Source organism: Manis javanica, chromosome 4, assembly GCF_040802235.1.
Source record: "Manis javanica isolate MJ-LG chromosome 4, MJ_LKY, whole genome shotgun sequence".
NCBI lineage: Eukaryota > Metazoa > Chordata > Mammalia > Pholidota > Manidae > Manis > Manis javanica.
In genome coordinates, this window is record NC_133159.1 from 138,187,921 (window position 1) to 138,209,005 (window position 21,085).

At 37.5% G+C, this 21,085-nt stretch overlaps 1 protein-coding gene across 1 annotated transcript in view; it reads left to right on the forward strand.

The window, feature by feature from the left end:
* Nucleotides 1-9,862: 9,862 nt before the first annotated feature.
* CRLF3 (cytokine receptor like factor 3) overlaps nucleotides 9,863-21,085 on the forward strand; it is a 35,030-nt gene continuing 23,807 nt past the window's right edge. The window contains exons 1-2 of the mRNA XM_073235122.1: nucleotides 9,863-10,061; nucleotides 20,465-20,672. Coding sequence (XP_073091223.1) covers nucleotides 9,945-10,061; nucleotides 20,465-20,672 — 325 coding nt within the window. The 5' untranslated portion in view covers nucleotides 9,863-9,944. The remainder of the gene's footprint in view (nucleotides 10,062-20,464; nucleotides 20,673-21,085) is intronic.

Consider the following 21,085-nt stretch of genomic DNA (forward strand, 5'->3'; position numbering starts at 1 on the left):
TAAACTTCTAACTACATAAAACACACTTAGATATCTTTTGCTCCTCCCTAAATTAATACTACATTGCAGTAAAAACTCAAATCATTAGTTTGTATTCCTTTTCTAACATATTTTCAAAGCTGCCCAATATTCTACACTTTTACCAATCTCTCTGCTCTGGAAGTTAGTTCCCTGGAACAGAGCTTCAATTACAATTCTTCCAAGAATATGTGACCACAGAAAAGTCCCTTAACTTATCACTTCTAAAATAAGGAGACTGAAATAAATTCTGTATAAACTCTTACTATTCAATTAATATACATGTGAAAAACAAAAAACCTTCTATGTTACTTAAGATCTTATTTAAGAACTTTGAATTATCAAATTATAGTACCTTTATTATAAGCATTATTTTACATAAAAATTTGTAAGTACCTGCACGATTTGCATCTTCTTTTCTATCTGCCTAACAAATTCCCACTCAAAATCTTTCAAAATTTAGATTAAGGTAATGTTTGTGAAGTTTTCACTCCAGTAGGACGAGCTGGTCACTGTCCCTTCATGCTCCAAAACATCCTTCAGCATTTACTACACCACGAGTACCCCTCTGCTCTAGACAAGTAGGCACGATGTGACTCATTCATCTTTACATTGCCTCTGTACATCCTACACACTCCCTCTTATAGATAATATACAGATATTTGTTGGACTAAATGATTACTTAATTCTTCTTCCTAGAGCCCCTTTAAAAATTTTAAGAAATTTTGCTCAAATTTGAGAAAAATAAAATAGAATGTTTTAAAACTACAACACAAACTCTGATTAGGGAGACTATCCAAACAGCTTTTAGCAAATTTTTTTAATCCACAAAAGACTAACTCATTAAAAAAATTTCTACGTCAAAAAATTTGAGTCAAACACAAGAACAGAAACATCCACATTAAGGGTTAATATTCCTTAAATATATACACATTATTCAAATCATTCACAAAGTACCTAATCCAACAATATATAAATGGCCAAAGGATATCAATATTCCATAAGCAGGTAATATAAATAATTAGACAGAGAAGTCAAAACCTGAAATATAATGGGTGTGGTCATGAGTTTTCTGATTCCGCTTTCCTCTATCTCCTGGCTTTGACCAAAGAGTTGCCTGAGTAACTATTTTGATAGTGCTGATGACAAGAAAACCCTTAAAAGGAATCCTGCTCTTCTGTCCAAGGGGACCCTGTGATGTTCAGATTGTTAGGAAATATGCCATTTTTCCCCTTTTCTTTTTTCTCTCAGCCACAGACATGCAGTGCCAAAGGAACAGAACAGCCCTGTGAGAAAAACCTCACTCTCAGGCCAGGAAAGCTAGGAAACAGGGTCTCTGTCATTCACAAAGGATGAGGGGAACTGTCATTATGTATTTTCTCATTTTCTCTCTTCTTTCTGCACTTTAAGCAAGAACAGCCCCAGATACGGGGGAACTGTACAATGCAGAAGTCTAAACATGTCTGTGTCTTTCTGATCAAAGTAAATGGGAAAAGGCCACTGGAAACTGAAGAGTATGGAGGAAACCATGGAGAAGAAAATAACTGGAAAAGACAGCCCCATTCTGGGTATGAAGTAATACAAATAACAACTTGTGTTTGTTGAAAATAGACTCAGAAAGTATAGCAAAGACTATGAGAAAGTGAACTAATAATGAATGACATATACTACTGCCTAAGTCCTAGGCTATCACTGAGACACGTAGCACAGGGCAAATGCAAAGAGCTCAGGGAAAGTTTTGAAAACAGAACTAGTATTAGAAGCACCACATACAGAAAGTGAGACAGAACGTGTCATCTAAAACAAACAAATCATGACCTCACCCAGTAAGGATGGCCAGCATCGAAAAGACTAAGAAAAACAAATGCTGGTGAGGATGCTGAGAAAGGGGCACCCTCCTACACTGCTGGTGGAATGTAAGCTGGTTCAACCATTATGGAAAGCAATATGGAGGTTCCTCAAAAAACTAAAAATAGAAATACCATTTGACCCGGGAATCCCACTCCTTGGAATTTACCCAAAGAATAAAAGTTCTCAGATTCAAGAAGACATATGCACCCCTATGTTTATCGCAGCACTTTTTTACAATACACAAGATATGGAAGCAACCTAAGTGTCCATCAGTAGGTGAATGGATAAAGATGTGGTACATATACACACTGGAATACTATTTGCCAAAAGAAAGAAGTTGTACCATTTACAACAACATGCATGGAGCTGGAGGACATTATGCTCAGTGAAATAAGCGTCGCGGAGAAAGACAAATACCAAAGCATTACCCTCATTTGTGGAGTATAACAATGAAGCAAAACTGAAGGAACAAAATAGCAGCAGACTCAGAGACTCCAAGAAGGAACTAATGGTTACCAAAGGGGAGGGTAGGTGGGGAGAGAGTGAGAAGGGGATTGAGAGATATTATGTTTAGTACACATGGTGTGGGGGGTCACGGGGAGAACAGTGTATCACAGAGAAGGCACATCGTGGATCTGTGGCATCTTGCTGCACTGATGGACAGTGACTGCATTTGGGTATGGGTGAGGACTTGATAATATGGGTAAATGAGGTAACCACATTGTTTTTTCATGTGAAACCTTCATAAGAGTGTATATCAATCATACCTTACAAAAATTAAAAGTAAGTAAATAAATAAAACAAATCAACCTTCTTGAGAAGATGCAAACATGACTCAGAAATCACAGTATCATATTCAAAAGTGGCCAGAAGAAAATTCAAACTTTACTCCACATGCTGAAACAAACAACACACACATACACACAACTGGAAAATGTGACAAATTATCAAGGGAAAGAAAGGACAGATGTCTATTTTGAGATGCCTCACACTGGAATTATCATATAAAGACTTTAAAGCAGCTGTTATAAGCATAGTAAATGTGCTAATGGTTAACACTCTTGAAAAACTGGAAAGACAAGTTCTTAGCAGAAAAATACAAACTATAAAAAAAGATTCATATGGAAAAATTTAGAACTGAAAAATATAATTAAAAGAAATTGCATGGGCTCAACCACTGAACAGAGATGATAGAAGAGTCTGTAAACTTGAAGATAAAGCAATAGAAATTATCTATACTGAAGAGAGGAAAAAACATTGGAAAAAAGAATACATCCTTAGAAACTTGTGGGACAGTATCAATTTGTCTAAATTTCACATTATAGGTGTTATATAAAGGAAAAGAAATTTTAATTATTTTAGAGAAAACAATTCTTACTAAAAGCTGAAAAGATCACAGATTTGACAAAAACATAAATTTAGAGATTCAAGACGCTCAGCAAGCCCCAAACAGAGCAAATTCAAAGAGTTTAGGTCTGAGAAGGCCTCAACTCAAAATCAGGAACAAACAGTTAGGCCTGATAGGGCCTAAACATGTCATAATGCTGAAAACCAAAGATAAGCTAAAATGTGAATGATTACAGATTTCTCATGAAATACAATGGAGGCCACAGAATGTGGAAAAATATCTTTAAAGTGAGGAAAGAAAAGAACTGCCAGCCCAGAAGAGAATCCTTCATCTAAGCAAAAGTCTTGTGAATGAATGCAAAAAAAAAAAAAAGAGAGAGAAAGACACAAATGATGGAAAGCTATGAGAATCTGACCTCCATTAAGGGAAATGTGAAATATTAAATAAAAGAAAGCTAAAGGCTATAGTAATACCAGACAAAATATTCAGAGCTTCAGAGCTATAGAAATTACAAGGAGTAAAGAGGGACATTACATAATGTTATGATTCCATTCATCAAATTCTAAATGTACACTCACCTGACAAAAGAGCTTCAAATTACATGAAGGAAAAATTGGTACAATTGAAAAGAGAAAAGTCTGTAACTTGAACACCACCACCACAGACCAACACCACCAACCAACAGGACCTAACGACATTCAGGTATGTAACCTGGCCACAACACAATGGACATTCTTTTCAAGTGTGCATTATGACATTCACTGTGACATCGTATTTTGGGCCATAAAACTAATCTTAACAAGTGAAAAATTTCTATTCATACAAAACATTTTCTGATAAGAGGGTAATAAACTTAAAATCAGTAACAAAACAGTTAAAAGCAAAACAACCTCAAATTTGGAAATTACATACACTTCTAAGTAACCCATGGGTCAATAAAGATATTTCAAGGGAAAAGAGAGAATAATATGAATTGCATGAAAATAAAATTATAACATCAAATTTACAGGATTCTTACTCAGAAATTAAGGCACTAAATCATAGGAGAAAAAGACTCCAATGAATAATCTAAGCTCCCATTCTTAAAATCTAGAAAGAGAAAAGCAAATAACACCAAAACTAAATACAGAAGGACATACTAAAGACAGAATAGAAATCAATGAAACTAAACAACAAAATCAGTAAAATCAAAGCTAGTTTTTTGCAGAGAAACAAAAGTCAGTACAACTGAAAGAACGTTGCCAAAGGGGAGGGGTGTGGGAGGGTGGGTGGGAGGGAGGGAGAAGGGGATTGAGGGTTATTATGTTTAGTACACATGGCGTGGGGGATCACCAGGAGAACAGTGTACCACAGAGAAGGCACATATTGGATCTGTGGCATCTTGGTGCACTGATGGACAGTGACTGCATTGGGGTATGGGTGAGGACTTGATAATATGGGTAAATGTAGTAACCACATTGTTTTTTCATGTGAAACCTTCATAAGAGTGTATATCAATCATACCTTACTGAAAATTAAAAGTAAGTAAATAAATAAAACAAATCAACTTTCTTGAGAAGATGCAAACATGACTCAGAAATGACAATATCACATACAAAATGGCCAGAATAAAATTCAAACTTTACTCCACATGCTGAAACAAACAACACACACATACACACAACTGGAAAATGTGACAAATTATCAAGGGAAAGAAAGGACAGATGCCTATTTTGAGATGCCTCACGCTGGAATTATCATATAAAGACTTTAAAGCAGCTGTTATAAGCATAGTAAATACGCTAATGGTTCACACTCTTGAAAAAACTGGAAAGACTTAAGTTCTTAGCAGAAAAATACAAACCATAAAAAAATATCCACATGGAAAATTTAGAACTGAAAAATATAATTAAAAGAAATTGCATGGGCTCAACCACTGAACAGAGATGATAGAAGAGTCTGTAAACTTGAAGATAATAAAGCAATAGAAATTATCTACACTGAAGAGAGTAAAAAACATTGGAAATAATGAATACATCCTTAGAAACTTGTGGGACAGTATCAATTTGTCTAAATTTCACATTATAGGTGTTATATAAAGGAAAAGAAATTTTAATTATTTTAGAGAAAACAATTCTTACTAAAAGTTTGAAAAGATCACAGATTTGACAAAAACATAAATTTAGAGATTCAAGACGCTCAGCAAGCCCCAAACAGAGCAAATTCAAAGAGTTTAGGTCTGAGAAGGCCTCAACTCAAAATCAGGAGCAAACAGTTAGGCCTGATAGGGCCTAAACATGTCATAATGCTGAAAACCAAAGATAAACTAAAATGTGAATGATTACAGATTTCTCATGAAATACAATGGAGGCCACAGAATGTGGAAAAATATCTTTAAAGTGAGGAAAGAAAAGAACTGCCAACCCAGAAGAGAATCTTTCATCTAAGCAAAAGTCTTGTGGAATGAATGTAAAAAAAAAATAGAGAGAGAGAGAGAAAGACACAGATGATGGAAAGCTACGAGAATCTGACCTCCATTAAGGGAAATGTGAAATATTAAACAAAAGGAAGCTAAAGGCTATCTTATTACCAGACACAATATTCAGAGCTTTAGAGCTATGAAAATTATAAGGAGTAAAGAGGGACATTACATAATGTTATGATTCCATTCATCAAATTCTAAATGTACACTCACCTGACAAAAGAGCTTCAAATTACATGAAGGAGAAATTGATACAACTGAAAAGAGGAAAGTCTGTAACTCGAACACCACCACCATAGACCAACACCACCAACCAACAGGACCTGATGACATTCAGGTATGTAACCTGGCCACAGCACAATGGGCATTCTTTTCAAGTGTGCATTATGACATTCACTGTGACATCATATTTTGGGCCATAAAACTAATCTTAACAAGTGAAAAGCAGGCATAGAGAGTAAAAAGGTCACATGCAAAGGAAAACCCATCAGGCTATCATCAGAACTTCTCAACAGAATCCTTACAGGCCAGAAGGGAGTGGCAGGATACATTTAATGCAATGAAGCGGAAGGGCCTTGACCCAAGAATAAAATTTAAATTTGAAGGAGGGATTAAACAGTTTCCAGAAAAGCAAAAGCTGAGAAAATTTAGCTCCCACAAACCATCTCTACAGTGTATTTTGGAGGGACTGCTTTAGACGGATGTCTTACTAAGGCTAAATATGTAGGTAATAAAACCACAGTAAAGAAAGTAGTACAATCGATTACTAGGGAGTGTAAGATTAAGCAGGCTTAAAATAAGATAATGATAAAAATGGCAGAGGAAAGAGTTAGGAAGTCTGACCTTTTAATGAAACTAGCCTTAAAGCCTTTTCAAGTATTCTTTATTAGGCAATGAATCTCCTTTATTGTTAAAGTTAGAGTATTTTGTAACTTGCAGCCGAAGGTATCATAAAGAATGTAAGACGAAAAAAGGCCCAGACAGGAAAAAGGAGATTCTAGGTGCAACTGACCTATGTAAAAGATGTAAATGTATACTAAAGCTATTAAGGAACATTCTGAATAAATCAAGAGGACACTGAGGTAAACTCAGAAAAGACTGAGAGAAACAAAACGTATTAATATATATACATTCTCAGCCTTGGCCCTTATACCCCAACCTACCAACAAAAGGGAATTTTGCCTTCACCTTGTCACTTACAGGTTGCCTTCAACCTGGCTCCCTAGCTTCTTTGGTACAAAATTGAGAGAAATGACTGAGGAGGCTGGTGGGAAGAAGAAAGCTGGACATCAGGGGGTTTGCACTGATTAGGTAGTAAAAGATGGAGGGAGAAATTCCAGGGCACTAATGGGGAATAAGAGAATGGGAGTGGAAAAAAGGATATTAACAAGAGTTTTTATGATTTATGGTGCCTGCCAGGAGATAAGATTATCCAATGCAACAAGTGATTCTGGACTGGATCCATTTGCTATAAAGGGCATCATTGTGACAATTGATTAAACTTGAATGGGGGATGTAGGTTTACATATAATAGAGTATCAGTGTTCAGTTTCTGATTTTGATGGTTGCATTGTGGGCGCATAAAAGAATGTACTTACAGGATGTTGGCAACTTATTCTCAAGTGGTTTATTCAGGAAAAAAAATTTTGCACTGCTTTTGCAAATTTTCTGTTGGTTTCTGAAATTTCTGTAAATCTGAGTTGTCAAAATTAAAAAAAATAGCCTTAATAAAAAACTTTCTCTAAGAGACACAAGTCAATATTAGAACTATCTCTTAATTGTTTTGTATTGCTGGAGAATATTACTTTGTATGAGTTGCTGTTCAAAAACTAAGATTCATTTAGCTGTACCCAGTTGATTCTAAAGAATTAAGTATGCAAAAAGAGAGTCAGAGAGTAAAAAAAATTGTATGTGCTCAGTCCAGTTAAAAGCCTTTTTTCTTTTTTTGAGAAAAGGTTGGAGAGGGGTGAGAGATACTTTGCTGACCAGATGACAAAAGTATTTTGGACTGAATCCATGTTTACCAAACAAGTCTGTGGTTACAACTTGATTATCCAGCTGTTGCAATTTTCTCAGCAATTATATTCTTATCCTAAATAAATAAATTATCAAGTTTAATTTGTTTCTTATAAGTCTTATTAGCATGATGAGTCCAGGTATTTGAATCTGCTCTAAGTAAACTTGAAGTCAATTCTAGGCCAATGTGATGGCATGGAGATAAAAATTTTGTAAAACCCTGTCTGATGGTTCACTGGCTTCTATCACTTCCACCTCTAAATCAGTCTTCCTCTCTGTTATCAACCAGAGTATTTACCCTTTGGGAACTTGTGCTATAAAGTGAAATAATGTATCCAAAAATGTCAAGTCTTGGGGGAGTGGTGTGCGATTTTCTTAGTATTTTTTTTCATATAGTGTGGATATATTAGATACATATTTTCTGCCTTCCATCAGTAGTACATCAAGGAAATAAAGTTGAATAAGACTCAGATTAATGTCTTGGACTTATGGACATTTTTCTTTTAATAAAAAAAAATATTCACATAGGAAAGCTCTCGGGTGGAATCCAGTTGTATTCAATTAGCTTTAGAGAACTATCAGAACATACTATATTCAAGAACATTTAATAAATCCTGTTTTTTACTTAGGCTGTCCCTGAATCCTCCTATTGCCTTGAACCATTTGACTGTCTTTTTCCCTGCTTTTACTGTCAAACCTCTGTAAAGGCCAACATCCTAATTCAAGCCTTAATCATATCATACCTGGACTAATACCATATGTTATTTCCTCCATTGATTCTGTATATTCATTTCACTGAACAAATATTTATTGAGAATATACTATATGTCAACCCTTACCTTAAGACAGACCCAAGTCCCACCTCACTAGAAACATTGCTTTGTAATTGTGACTGCCCAGGCAAAAACCTTTAATGTCTACTCATTAAAGTCAAAGCTTCTTAATTCTGAACTCTACTGCTCTACTCTTCTCTCAACATCCTCTCCTAATATATTATTCAGCGCTACCGGCCAGTCCTACTTGTCCAGTCAAAATGGTCTCTTCCTTCTTTCTTAAACAATCTGCTTTTATTTCTGCCTCCAAGTCCTTATACCTTTCCTCACTTAATTTTTTCTTAGATGAGGTGCCTTTCCTCACTCTTTTTGGTCAGTTAATAATACCTTGATTCATTCAACAGATACTTGTTGAGTATTTACTAAGTACTTGGCTACCTTATTTTCAGGATAAAGCTAATTTCCTATTTTCTCCAGCCTCCCTTTTTAAAAGTTCCCTAGTCCCAAGTGTCACTTATTAAGCACAAAACAATGTGATAGAAAGCTTTAGTCTGACCCAGGAAAACTGGGATCTAGCCTGTAGTACAGATTCACTGTGTGACCTTGTCTCTGTTTCCTGCCTGAGGCAACTTTCACCTCGAATATCCTTGGCCAGGGGTCAGCTGACAATGACCCAGGGCCAAATATGACCCACTACATATTTTTGTATGGCCCCTGAATGAAGAATAGTTTTTACCTTTTCAGATAGATGAAAAAAGATTCAAAGAATATTTCGTGACATGTGAAAATTATGTGAAATTCACATCTGTGCCATAAAATTTTACTTGCACAGGGTCACGTCCACTTACTTCCTATATAGTGTAACAGAAACCTTACAGCCCTCCAAGCTCCAAATTCTTACTACCTGACCTTCAGAGAAAAAATTTGCTAACACTCGTCTCTGCCAGGATTGCTGTACATACAGCTGGTCATTGCTTAGGCCTGTCTTGGCTGCCTCAGTAGACTAGGAGCTTCTGCGAGGCGGGGCCCTTGTGGGATCCCGCTGAGCTGGTGCTTCACAACCTCCTAAAACAGTTGCTCCTTTGCTACGGAGGTAGGACAATGACGGTTTAAGAATCATCTGGGTTCGAATGCCGACTGTTTGGGAGTTTATTCCCCTCCCTGCTCTGTGAAATGGAGATCCAAGGAGGACTGGTATTGAATGACATAAGATGTAGGTGTAGTTATTAATCCTTCCCTGAGTGAGCATCGCCGCCCAGGAGCTGCGTGGGAGCCCAGCGGAGGCCAGGTGGGCCTGCGAGTCGGTCGGCGCTGAGACCCGGACGACGGTTGCACGTGGCGCCGGCGCGCGACTGTCAATCAAGGCTGCAGAGGGGCGGGGCGGGGCGGTGCTTCCGCCTGCGCGTGGCCGCTCGGCGGCGCCCGGGACAGTCGGGAACCGCGCCCGCAGCCGCCGGCCGAGTGGCCGGAGAGGGCGATGGATCTGGAGCCCGAGGTGTTGCTGCAGGAGGCTCGCGAGAACGTGGAGGCGGCGCAGAGTTACAGGCGGGAGCTGGGCCAGAGGCTGCAGGGGCTGCGGGAGGCGCGGAGGCAGGTCGGAGGGCCGCTCCCGGAGGGGCGCTGTGGGCCCCGGGGAGGGCACGGGGTGCCCAGCGGGTGGACGCGGGCAAGGAGCGCGCCGAGCGGTGAGAGTGTCCAAAACTCTGAAGGGAGAAGGCAAGAGTCTCTGAAGGTGCAGGGAGACCTAGCGGGGTCCGGGAATGGGGGATGTGGGTACTGGAGGTTGTCTTAAGGGGAAGAGACAAGTTTGGGGGATCGAGGGAGAGTGTGAGCTGCGTTCCCTAAACTGTGTAGGGCCGTGATGGGGGTAGGGGTGGAATCCGAGGTTGGGGAGAGTGAGGGACCGCAGCAAAATGAGAGGGCGTCACCGAGGGTAGGGATGATGGAGAGTTGGGGGAGGTGGAGATTCTTTGGAAAAACCTGCCGCGGGGATGGAGACTGCCGTGGGGATTAGAGAGCCTGAGGAAAATGTGGGGCAGTGACTTGGGGAGAGCTGAAGGTGGAGGCAACATGAATATAGAAAGGGAGGGCTGAAGAGAGAGGGAGGTAGGAGGGGACTGAGAAGCAGTAGCGGTAACAGTAAATGGATGGGATTAATGCCTGAAAGGAGTACTTCATTATCTCATATGATCTTGAATGCCTTAAAAAAATTCTAGATGGTCTGGAATTTAAGGTGAAGCTGTGTTGGAAGAGCAAAAGAAGGAAAATCAAGTACTCCAGGGATGGAATAAACGGTGTAGGGAAACGGAAAAACAGGTTTAAAGAGAGGAGTGCTGAAAGGAGAAGCTAAATATACTTTCAAGTGACAGCAGTCATCTGTTCCATGGGGGCAAGGTTATCAAAGACATAGGAAGGCCACATGGTTTCTCTACCCCTTGGAACGTATACAGAAAGAGATGTAACTCATTCTCAACGTGTAATAGGACAGATAATCCTCAAGCTACTGTTTACAGGGGTAGCTTAATAAATGCTCTTTGAATGTGTGGAATTCTATCTGAGTGGAAATCTCTTGGGCAGGTGGGATTTTTCTCCATCACACTTGATATTAATCTGTATTATCAACATGGTAACTCCCAGGGTGCAGAGAATCTGAAAATATGCATCTAGTAGAATAGTGCCATGGTGATAGTGCCTTTGGCTCTCATCATTAAGAACGCTCAACATGCTTCACGTGTTATATATTTTTAAATCCTTGTAGCGCTTGTGTAAACCAAGCATCATTCACAGTTTAATAGCAAAATCTAGATGTGGTTGTCCTGATTTGGTGAATGCTTTTTAAGGTCTCTTCCAAAACATTCATCTTGATTTCCAGTTCATCTACATGATTACTTCTGCTATTTTGAAATAGTTTCTAAATCTAGGACATTGTTTAAAAGGAGATTAAAGTATTTCTTATTATATGACTAATGTTTCAGCCAGTTAAGATACCTTATATATGAGCATGTCCATTGTTTAACTGCATCAAGCAATTAAAAAGCAGTAGAGTTGATACAAAATGAATAGAGTTAGCACCCAGGAATAGTACTTATTAATTTCTTGTATAATATGGAATGCATTAAAAAAATTTAATATCCCTATCTGAATGGTTTAGTATTCAATTTCCAGACTTACATTCTTTTATGTTTTCTATGCAATAATTTAAATACAGGACATACTTTCTTATAATTTAGTGTAGCTTAGTAAGGGTTTTTGTTTTGCTTTGTTTTTGAGGCCCATTGTCTTGGGCTTGAGACAGAAAACATGAAGAGAGCATCCATCCATCACAGTTAGGTTCCTGATGACACTGCCTTCTGACTAGACTGAATGACAGTGTAGTTCTCTTTTGTGAATTGGAATGTGTTTTGTGCCAGTGCCAGTTAGAGCCGTGTCTCCCCTCAAGGGTAATTCTAGTGGATTGTACACATTTGGCTTTGTAGAATAAGTCCTCTGTCAACTTGGATTTGAAGGAAGGCCGTGTTACAAAAATGTCATCAAAATAAGCAGCTGCTTTTGTTTGGTGGTTAGGATATTTTTAGGGTTTCAGTCATTTTCAGAATAACTACATAATATATGTGGCTTTTTAGTCTTAAGATTTTGCATGGAGGAAAGATGAGAAAAGCAGAGAGAAAGGGATGCTCCCCTTTGTGTATATTTTTTACACACTGATTTTATTTCCTTTTGGCATATGATTGTTTTATTGATATATAATTTACATACCATAAAATTCTTGCCTTAAAATGTGTAATTCAGTGGTTTTTAGTATATTCACAAAGTTGTGTAACCATCACCATTATCTAATTTCAGAACATTTCCATAACCCCAAAAAGAAATCCCATACTTACTAGCTGTCACATCCCCGGCCCCTGGCAACCACTAAATTATTTTATATCTCTGTTTGGACTTGCTTATTCTGGATATTTCATATAAATGGAATTGCCCAATATGTGTCGTCCATCTGTGACTGGTTTCCTTGACTCAGCATTTTTTTTTTTTTGTATCATTATTCTACAATTACATTAGGAACATTATGTTTACTAGACGCCCCCCACCACCATCAGCATATTGTTTTTAAGGTCCATCTTTATGGGGGCATGTATCAGTACTTCAGTACTTTTTATGGCAGAATAATATTTGTTGTATGGATTTACCATATTTTATTTATCCAGTTGATAGACATTTGGGTTATTTTCACGTTTTGGCTATTATGAATAATGTTGCTATGAACATTCACATATAAGTCATGTTTTCAATTCTTTAAGTATATACCTAGGAATTGCTGGGCTATACGGTAACTCTTTATTTAACCTTTCCAAGAGCTCTTGGCATACTTTTTATCTTTGCTTTTGTTTCTTACCCTTTACAAATCTCTCGTGAAATTTGTCTCATGCTAAGAAATCATGTCTATGAAAATCTAGGAGGAGGAAGAGTAAAATCTTTTAAGTTATTCCGTCAAAAACAACTGCCAGCATGTAGCAGTTTCTCCTCTTGTGGTTAAGTTTAGGCCCTACCCTCTGTCTTCAGAGAAAAGGAAGTTCTGTGAAGGAATGCAAGGGTAGTCTGTAACACTTACTGTTTGAATAAATTAAAGGCTAGAGAGATGTTTGCTATCTTCTGGAAATCAGATAATGTTTATAGCCAGCCTGGCCTAACTGATGTTGAAATTATTAGGAATGGTTCTCTATAGCTCCCTGAAATCCTTTGTATTAAGATGTAAATGCCAAAGAAATGAACTCCCACTGTCCTTAAATACTCATTTGTTCATTCACTCATTAAATATTGGGTGCTTACTATGGGTCAGAGATACTTATAGGTTCTAGGAATATTTTGGTCAAGGAAACAGACTGTTCCCCTCATGGATTTACTCTTTCTTTTGTGGCTGATCCTTCAAAAACAAAACAAATAGGAAAAACCTAAATTCTTATATATTCATTTTTAGATTTCACTTCCATTGTGTTTTTCATCACGTGTTTATTTCTACAGGATGGGCTTTCCTGCTTGTTGTAAGTAGAGATAGCTGATCTATCATGTAGCATCATGTAGTGAAGTCAGGTGACCAGTCACATATGCCTCACAGGGTGACACTATCTTGATGACACTGCCACTCTCTGGGGCCTAGTCCTTAAGCTTTGCAAGTCCAAAAATGCCCTCCCTGTATACTAGCAAAGGGGATTAGCTGGAGGTACTGGAGGTGTTTACAGTGAAAAATATCAATATTCTAGTCTATATATAGTTACAGTTCACTCTAAAATGAATGTGTTAGCCTTCATGTGCCTTTTAGTGTGTCTCAGGGCTTTAACAAAAGCAAGTCTGTTCTTTCAGAGTAAAGGGCCAGACCCTGGCACCTAATTAAGAAATTATATGGTGAGAAACCCTGCCAGTTCTGACCAGTGATGTCCCTTTGGTCCCTGCTCCTGCAAGTGTGGTCCATGACCCCAGCGGTGGTATCATGACCTTGTGAAGAATGCAGAAAGGAACCCCACCCAGACATACTGAATCATAATCTGTAGTTTAACAAGACTTCCAGGTGTGATACATATGCACATTAAAAGCTGAGGCACTATGCTGATGGACAGTGACTGTAATGGGGTATGTGGGGGGGACTTGATAATGGGGGGAGTCTAGTGATCATAATGTTGTTCAAGTAATTGTACACTAATGATATCAAAATAAATAAGTAAGTAAATAAATAAATAAGCTGAGGCATACTGCCTTAAAGTATATATACCCTTACTGCTTCATCAGCTCTCTACTGATTTCTACAGTTTAACCTCAACCATAGGTGTGCTGTCATAAATAGCAGTGGCTTATCTTCAAATTAAAACATTGTTTGAAATAGCATAGATTTGTTAGATAATTATACAGCGATATACAGGTCAATAATTAACAAAGCCAGTGCTTATCCTAGCATATCTTAACACCTGTAATGTGGCCATTTGTCTTTTATATTTTGTTTTGGATTTCACATAATCTTTTAAAAATTTAACTAGTGATCTTGATATTGCTGATGTACAATACCAGGTTCTCTATAGATCATTATTTCAATAGAGTTTGAAAACACATAGCCTACTAGTTAAAGACTGAGACAGATATAGAACTCAGCAGGAAAAAAAAGTTATTTCAGAAAACCAGGGCAGGAAGTCTTAGTAGCTCAGCAAAGAAAAGAAAGCTATTATTGCTCCTTTTATCTCCCACTTCCCTTTCTGTTACCCATTTTCAAAACAGTTTAAAAATCTGTTTGAAAATAATTTGTTCCTGCAGTAGTACTTAAAATGTCCCTGTTGTAGTGTCCTAAGAGAAGGTTAAATCTAGAGCTGAGAAAAGCTAAGAACAGATGAAATAATTTAAAAATAACTCATAATTCTACTACTTACAGAATACCAGTTAACATTTTGGTGTATCCTTCTAGACATAATATTTTGCACTACTGTATATGCAACTTTGTACCTATTTTTCTCTTTTGGTTAGCAGTATATCAAACATTTACTATGGAAATTTTCCCATGTGCAGTCTAATTTTTAATGCAATCGTGAATAGAGTCCATTACATAGGTACTTATGGAGCATTTGTTGGTGGTAGGCTGAAGTGTATGACTCAGGTATGGCAAGATACTGGAATCTGAGCTCTAGAAGCAAAACAAATCAATGAAGAAAAAAAAAACTTGCACATATATTTGTGGACAAAGGACCACATATTTACATGGGATTTTCAGTCACCTTTTCTCAAGTAACTCTTTTTACAAATTGTCTATAACTATGACACTGAAAGCTGCTTGTTGAGTCCAAGACTCACATGAAGTATAGGATACAGATGAGAATTAAAACAAGCCTTCTAAATGAATAATGTTAATTAACATCAGTGATGTTAATTAAAAAGTATGTGACTGTCACAGAGGTGACCAGTTTTTCTCTGTGTAGGTTTTTTTTCAATGTAAATTGTCTTGTAAAATTTTATTTATAGAGAATAACTTTTTTACAGATAAAGAAGAGCTATTCTTACTACTATAAGCCTAGTAATCAGTATGGCTAATTTGTGACCTAAAAAGCCAAACAGATGTGGGACAGGCTTTATTATTGAGGAGTATCAATGAATCACTTACATTTGCAGTTATTTTACTTTGTTAGCATTTGTCACTATTTGCCATGAGACCCGGAGAACCTTAACTTTCCTGATCCTCACTTTCCTATCTGTACAATGAGATAAGGAGAGTACCTACTTTACGTGGTCAATGTGAGAATTAAAATGAGAAATGGATTTAAAATGCTTAGTACAATGCCTGGGACATATAAAGCACTTAATAAACTTAAGTCATGACAATAATACCACTAAATGTTATTGTTATCCAAGGTAACATCCCCTTCTTCTCCAACTGGAACTTACTCTGCAAATGTCTCTTACTCTCTTCCCCAGCAGAATACCCCTTTTGAGCTCCTATGGCAGTTTGTGTCTGTCTCGCTTATATAAGAACTTGATATATTTTTTTATAGGGAGGTCTGCATGCAACTGTCTCCTTTACCAGAGCGACAGTTTTTTGAGGTCAGAACATGCTAGGCCTCAATACATACTGAATGAGTGCCTTTATGAACGTTGTGGGTGTAATTTTGTGGACATTCTTTTTAGACTGCCTATGGTCTTGATTATATGCACCCTACTCATTAATGCAAATAACAAAGACTTAAATAATTTGTTTTATTATATGGTTTGGTTATGTGTTGCTGCATAATAAACTATGACAAAGCGGAATGGTTTAAAAAGCAGTCATTTTATTTGTTTACTATTCTGGGGATTGACAAGGGCTCAGTTGGACAGTTCTCTTGATTTTGCTGGCAGTGCACATGTCATTGCAGTCAGATGAAGCTGAGACTGGGATTTTCAAGACAGAGCATTCACTTACTAGTTTGGAGCCTTGAGTGATACCAGGTCTCAGTTGGAATGCTGGCATGGCTGGGCCTTTATGCCAATTTCTCTTCCTCTCGCACCTCGTGCTCTTCTCCACCTTCCACTTGTTCTCTCCAGAAAGATAACCATATTCACATGGTGGCTCAGGCCCCCCTTAAGTGCAAAAGCAGAAGTTGCCAGGTTTTCTTAAGGCTGCAACCTGGAACTGTCCCAGCGTCAGTTACACCCTATAGCTATGCACGTTCCTGCAGTGCTACTCACAGGCCCCGCCTACGTCCTAGGAGGGAGGACTAAACAATGATAAGACTACCAGCAGGTGTAGTTCATGGTTCACTGGGGGCCACTATGTAACAGAGTACCAAATCATAATAACGATTTTCCTTTTGTAAGTTTTCAAATAAGCATTAAAAAAAATGTTGAACTGTAAGAGAGACAAGATGGACATGTAAAGTCCTTGCAAGAATCAGACAATTCAAATTCTCTGCCCCTATCCTAGCTTCATGCTGTCACATGTTCATCTGTATTACCATTTACGGATGCTTTTTTCCTAGGGTTGTGGTAGAATTTAAATGATACCGTGTAATAAGTATCTGGCACATTATAGGTTTTCTAGATGATAGCTGTTGCTGTATTTTTATTGCCATCATCATTTTTTAATGACTAAAATATTGGTGTCAGTGCAAAGAAAAATACCTAATGCAATACATTTCATATGAACTGAGAAGAAACATTTTGGTTAGCTTCTTCATTTTCAGTTGACTGTGCCCTTACTTTTTCAGTTTCAGTTGACTTTATCTTTCCTTTGTATCTCTGGTCTGTAGATAAGATTCCACATAGATTTTAAGACTTTTTAGTAGCTAAACTCTGGAGGAAAGTATATCTGTCCATATTGTCTTGGAAGGCTAGGAAGTATATATTTACTAGGCTTTTACATGGCTTAGTATTGGTGTATCAACTTGATGATTTTTAGTATTTTGTGACTCATGCTGATGTTAAAACTTTAAAAATACAGTTGCTTGGGGATTTGATCCAACTGCAGTGGAAATTTTGTAAATACATTTTAATAGTCTGTTGTGATAGAGGTTTTAGTGGAAAATTGGTTCAGAATATTATTAATCAACATAAACAAAGCATATTAAAGTTTTCTTTTTGAGGGTCCTTGAGTTGTGTATCATTTATTTTCTTCTTAAATCTATGTTGTTACAAACCACCACAGTTCTGCCCTAAAATAGCTAGGTTGCATTTGGGGCTGGTTCCTTGTCTATCACATGATTTTTCATGCAGGGGAAAGAAAGACATGTTACAGCAGGAAATGTCTTCAGTCAGTACATAATTACAGGTTTACCTGGGAACTCTTTAAAATGGGATGGGTTAAGTATGAGACAACCCAGTAGAGGGGAAAGACCATGGTCCTTGGAGTCAGACAGTTCTGGCACTGTGAAGCCTTGGAGAAAGTGACTTCTTTGAGCTTCACTTTTTCAACTGTCGGCAGTACAGAGATGTTGTGAAGATTTAATGAGCTAAGAATGAACATATTGGACCATTGGACCACATCAGATATGAAGAAATGCACTGAGCAGTGAAGTCTGTATTTTTAAAGGTTTCATAAAGCCAAGCAGATGAACTTGATTAGTTACACGATTGGATTAAAGGTAACTGAGGCTTTAAATGATGAACTATTTCAAGGAGAAGAAAATGGTGCTGAGGTAGTATCAAGTTTGAAACAGCTACGGTTGGGATTCCATGAACAAAGGGACCAAATTTACAATGAAAGTACAGAAGTGGATTTGGAAATGGATTCTAGCCCTCTCACTTCTTTGTGTTCACATACTTCCTTTTTTGTCTGAGGTTCTGAAACAAAAACAAAATGTAGTCAGGCCCTGCGACAGCTGAAGGAGCTTTTGAATTCTTTCTAAAGAGGAAATTGACTTTACCTAACCAATGCGCTTCCTGTGTGTGCCGTATCCGTTAAAGAGTGAGCCAGGACCTGGTTGGTACAGTGCTCAACTGCAGAATTTCCTCTTGGTAGTAGGAGTGCAAACTATATTTCAGTGCTTCGACATGTTGTCTCGTTTATTCTGGTATTTGTAAGGTCTGTATGAATTACCCATGGATCGTGTTAAAAATGTAGGTTCTGTTTCTGTAGTTCTGGGTGGGGCCTGAGATGCTGCATATCTAACGATATTTTAGGTAATTTACCAAAATCACAAGGCATTCTCTCCCTGGTCCTTTTAAAAATGTCTTAAAAACGCGTGGTTAACTTCATTTTTATTCAACAGCATTTATTTGCCCGGTGCTATGTATGCTAGGGCCTGATTCTCAAGGATCCCACAATTGAGTGATGAACCAAATCAAGTACATTTTGAGTGTGGACCTTTTATTATTTTTTTTAATTTTAACTTGGGTGTATTTCATAGAAGTTCTCTACTAGCTTTTACAAAGATTAGCTAACAATTAGATTTAAATTGGGATTTCTCTTTTTCTTTATGATTTAAGGTGTTTTTTTTACTGTGTACATACTATTGTAGTTTACATTAATGTAAAAAGAAAATTGTTTCCATGATATGCCCACCCCAGCCAGTCAAACTCTTCCTCTTTTTTTCTCTATTTCTTTGTAGTTCTTAGGCATGGGCATCTTTTATTTTTATATGGCTGTGAACATTCTGGAAAAGTTTTGTATTTTGCTTTTTAAATTTACTGTTAGAGACTAATAGAAAGGTTTCTGAATTTTTCTGTTAACTGTTGAAATGCTGTGCTTCTCCTTATTTTGAGATATTCTTTCTTGGTGGATATTTCTTGAACTTTAAACACGCTTGCTAAGAGAAAGTTAGCAAAAGAGTTAGAGTAGTAAACATGAAACTAAGATAATATTTGTAAAGTATGTATTTGCTTTAATTCAAGTGACTATTTGGCTTACAGTTAGAATATCCCTGTTAAGTGAGAGAAAGTGAATTTGTGTTATCTGTATTCTTAAAAATAAAAACCTGGTGTCTGTGTAGACAACTGATTGTTTTTAAAATATGTGTGAGATTTAAAGACTTTCCTGTCATATCTCCTGAAACAATAGTCATTTTTCTGGATCTCTGGAACTCAGGGCAATGTTTTCGAAGTATGGGCTGAAGAATCACGGGTGTGTTCATGAAAATTGAAACTCCAGCCACCCTCTCCTTCAGCCTCTCCTCCAGTCTTCTGGATCAGTAAGTCTGGGATGGAGCAGTGCAGTCTAAATAATAACAGGCAGCCTATATGATTCTTCTACAAACCAAGTTTCATAATTACTGCACCAGGCAAGCCATAGTTGGGATGTGAGGGAATTTGTAACCTCTGAAATTGAATAAATTTATTTATGGTATGGATTATTCATTTTGGGGAGAAGCGGGTCTATAAACCTCTCACTGAGATTGGCAAACAGCACCATGACATAAAAAGGATTAAGTTATTGTCCTAGGGGTATATTTTTCATAAACACTTTCTGCCTCCTCTGAGCTTCTTTGCATTTTAAATAAATTCAGTTTTCTTTAAGCATGATGAGGACATTTTATCCACAAGACAATCTTAAAATTTTTGTATTATGTCTTCCTACTCTATCATTTCTCTACTTGTTTTCAGTACAACAAATTATAATCCTCTCCTAAAAATTTTTTTTTGTTCTGAAAGGTACTGTTACCAAGAACTACTTTGTACAGCTAGTAATACTTTTTAACATTTATTTATTGAGAACAACTTGGTTATTTTACCAAGTGTAATACATAGATTATTTTCATTTAATCCTCACAGCAACTCCTTGAGGTAAGCATTATTATATTCACTGGACAAATAAGGAAATTGAGGCACAATTAACCTGACCAAACTGACATGGTTTGTGAGTGATGGGACTAGGGTTTGAGCCCATTGTGTCTCACCTGAAGGTCAGTTCCATGCAATTCTGGGAGTTTGTGCAGAGTCACATTTGATTTATCAAAGAATGAAAGATGATGGTTGTAGTGCCTCCAGACCGTGGGCGCTGCCCATGAATTAGCCTTTGCTGGAGATTCTGATTCTGAGTCTTTGTGTTCTTTTCAGATTAAAGAGAGTGCATCACAGACAAGAGATGTCCTCAAACAGCATTTTAATGATTTAAAGGGAACCCTTGGGAAGCTCCTGGATGAGCGATTGGTGACCCTTTTGCAGGAGGTGGACACCATTGAACAGGAGACCATTAAACCACTAGATGACTGCCAGAAGCTCATAGAGCATGGAGTTAACACAGCAGAGGACTTAGTCCAAGAAGGTGGGAGTCCAGGGAGCATATTAAATATGTTGCATTCAGATTGACGCTTTGCCAATTTCTCAGAACACCGGCAGGCTTCCTGCCATCTGTGGGGTACTTAGGATGTTTGTATCTTCGGACAGTTTAAGATGACAGATATACAGTGAGGTATCCCAAGGTAAGTGCAATTAAAGTGTTAATTATAATCACTTACAAAGCAAGGAGTAAATGATTTTCTTAGATGATTTATGATAGTATCTCATTCACTGCTAACACAGTGAGTTTAAGGTCATTTTGAGTCTGTTCAAATAATTTTCAGAGTGTTCATGGTTTACAGAATTTAACTCCATTGTTCTTTTTATAAGGTTAAGAAGTTGATCGGTGTATACTCCTGAAACTGTAGTAGTTATATTCCTGTCTTAAGCCATTGTTTT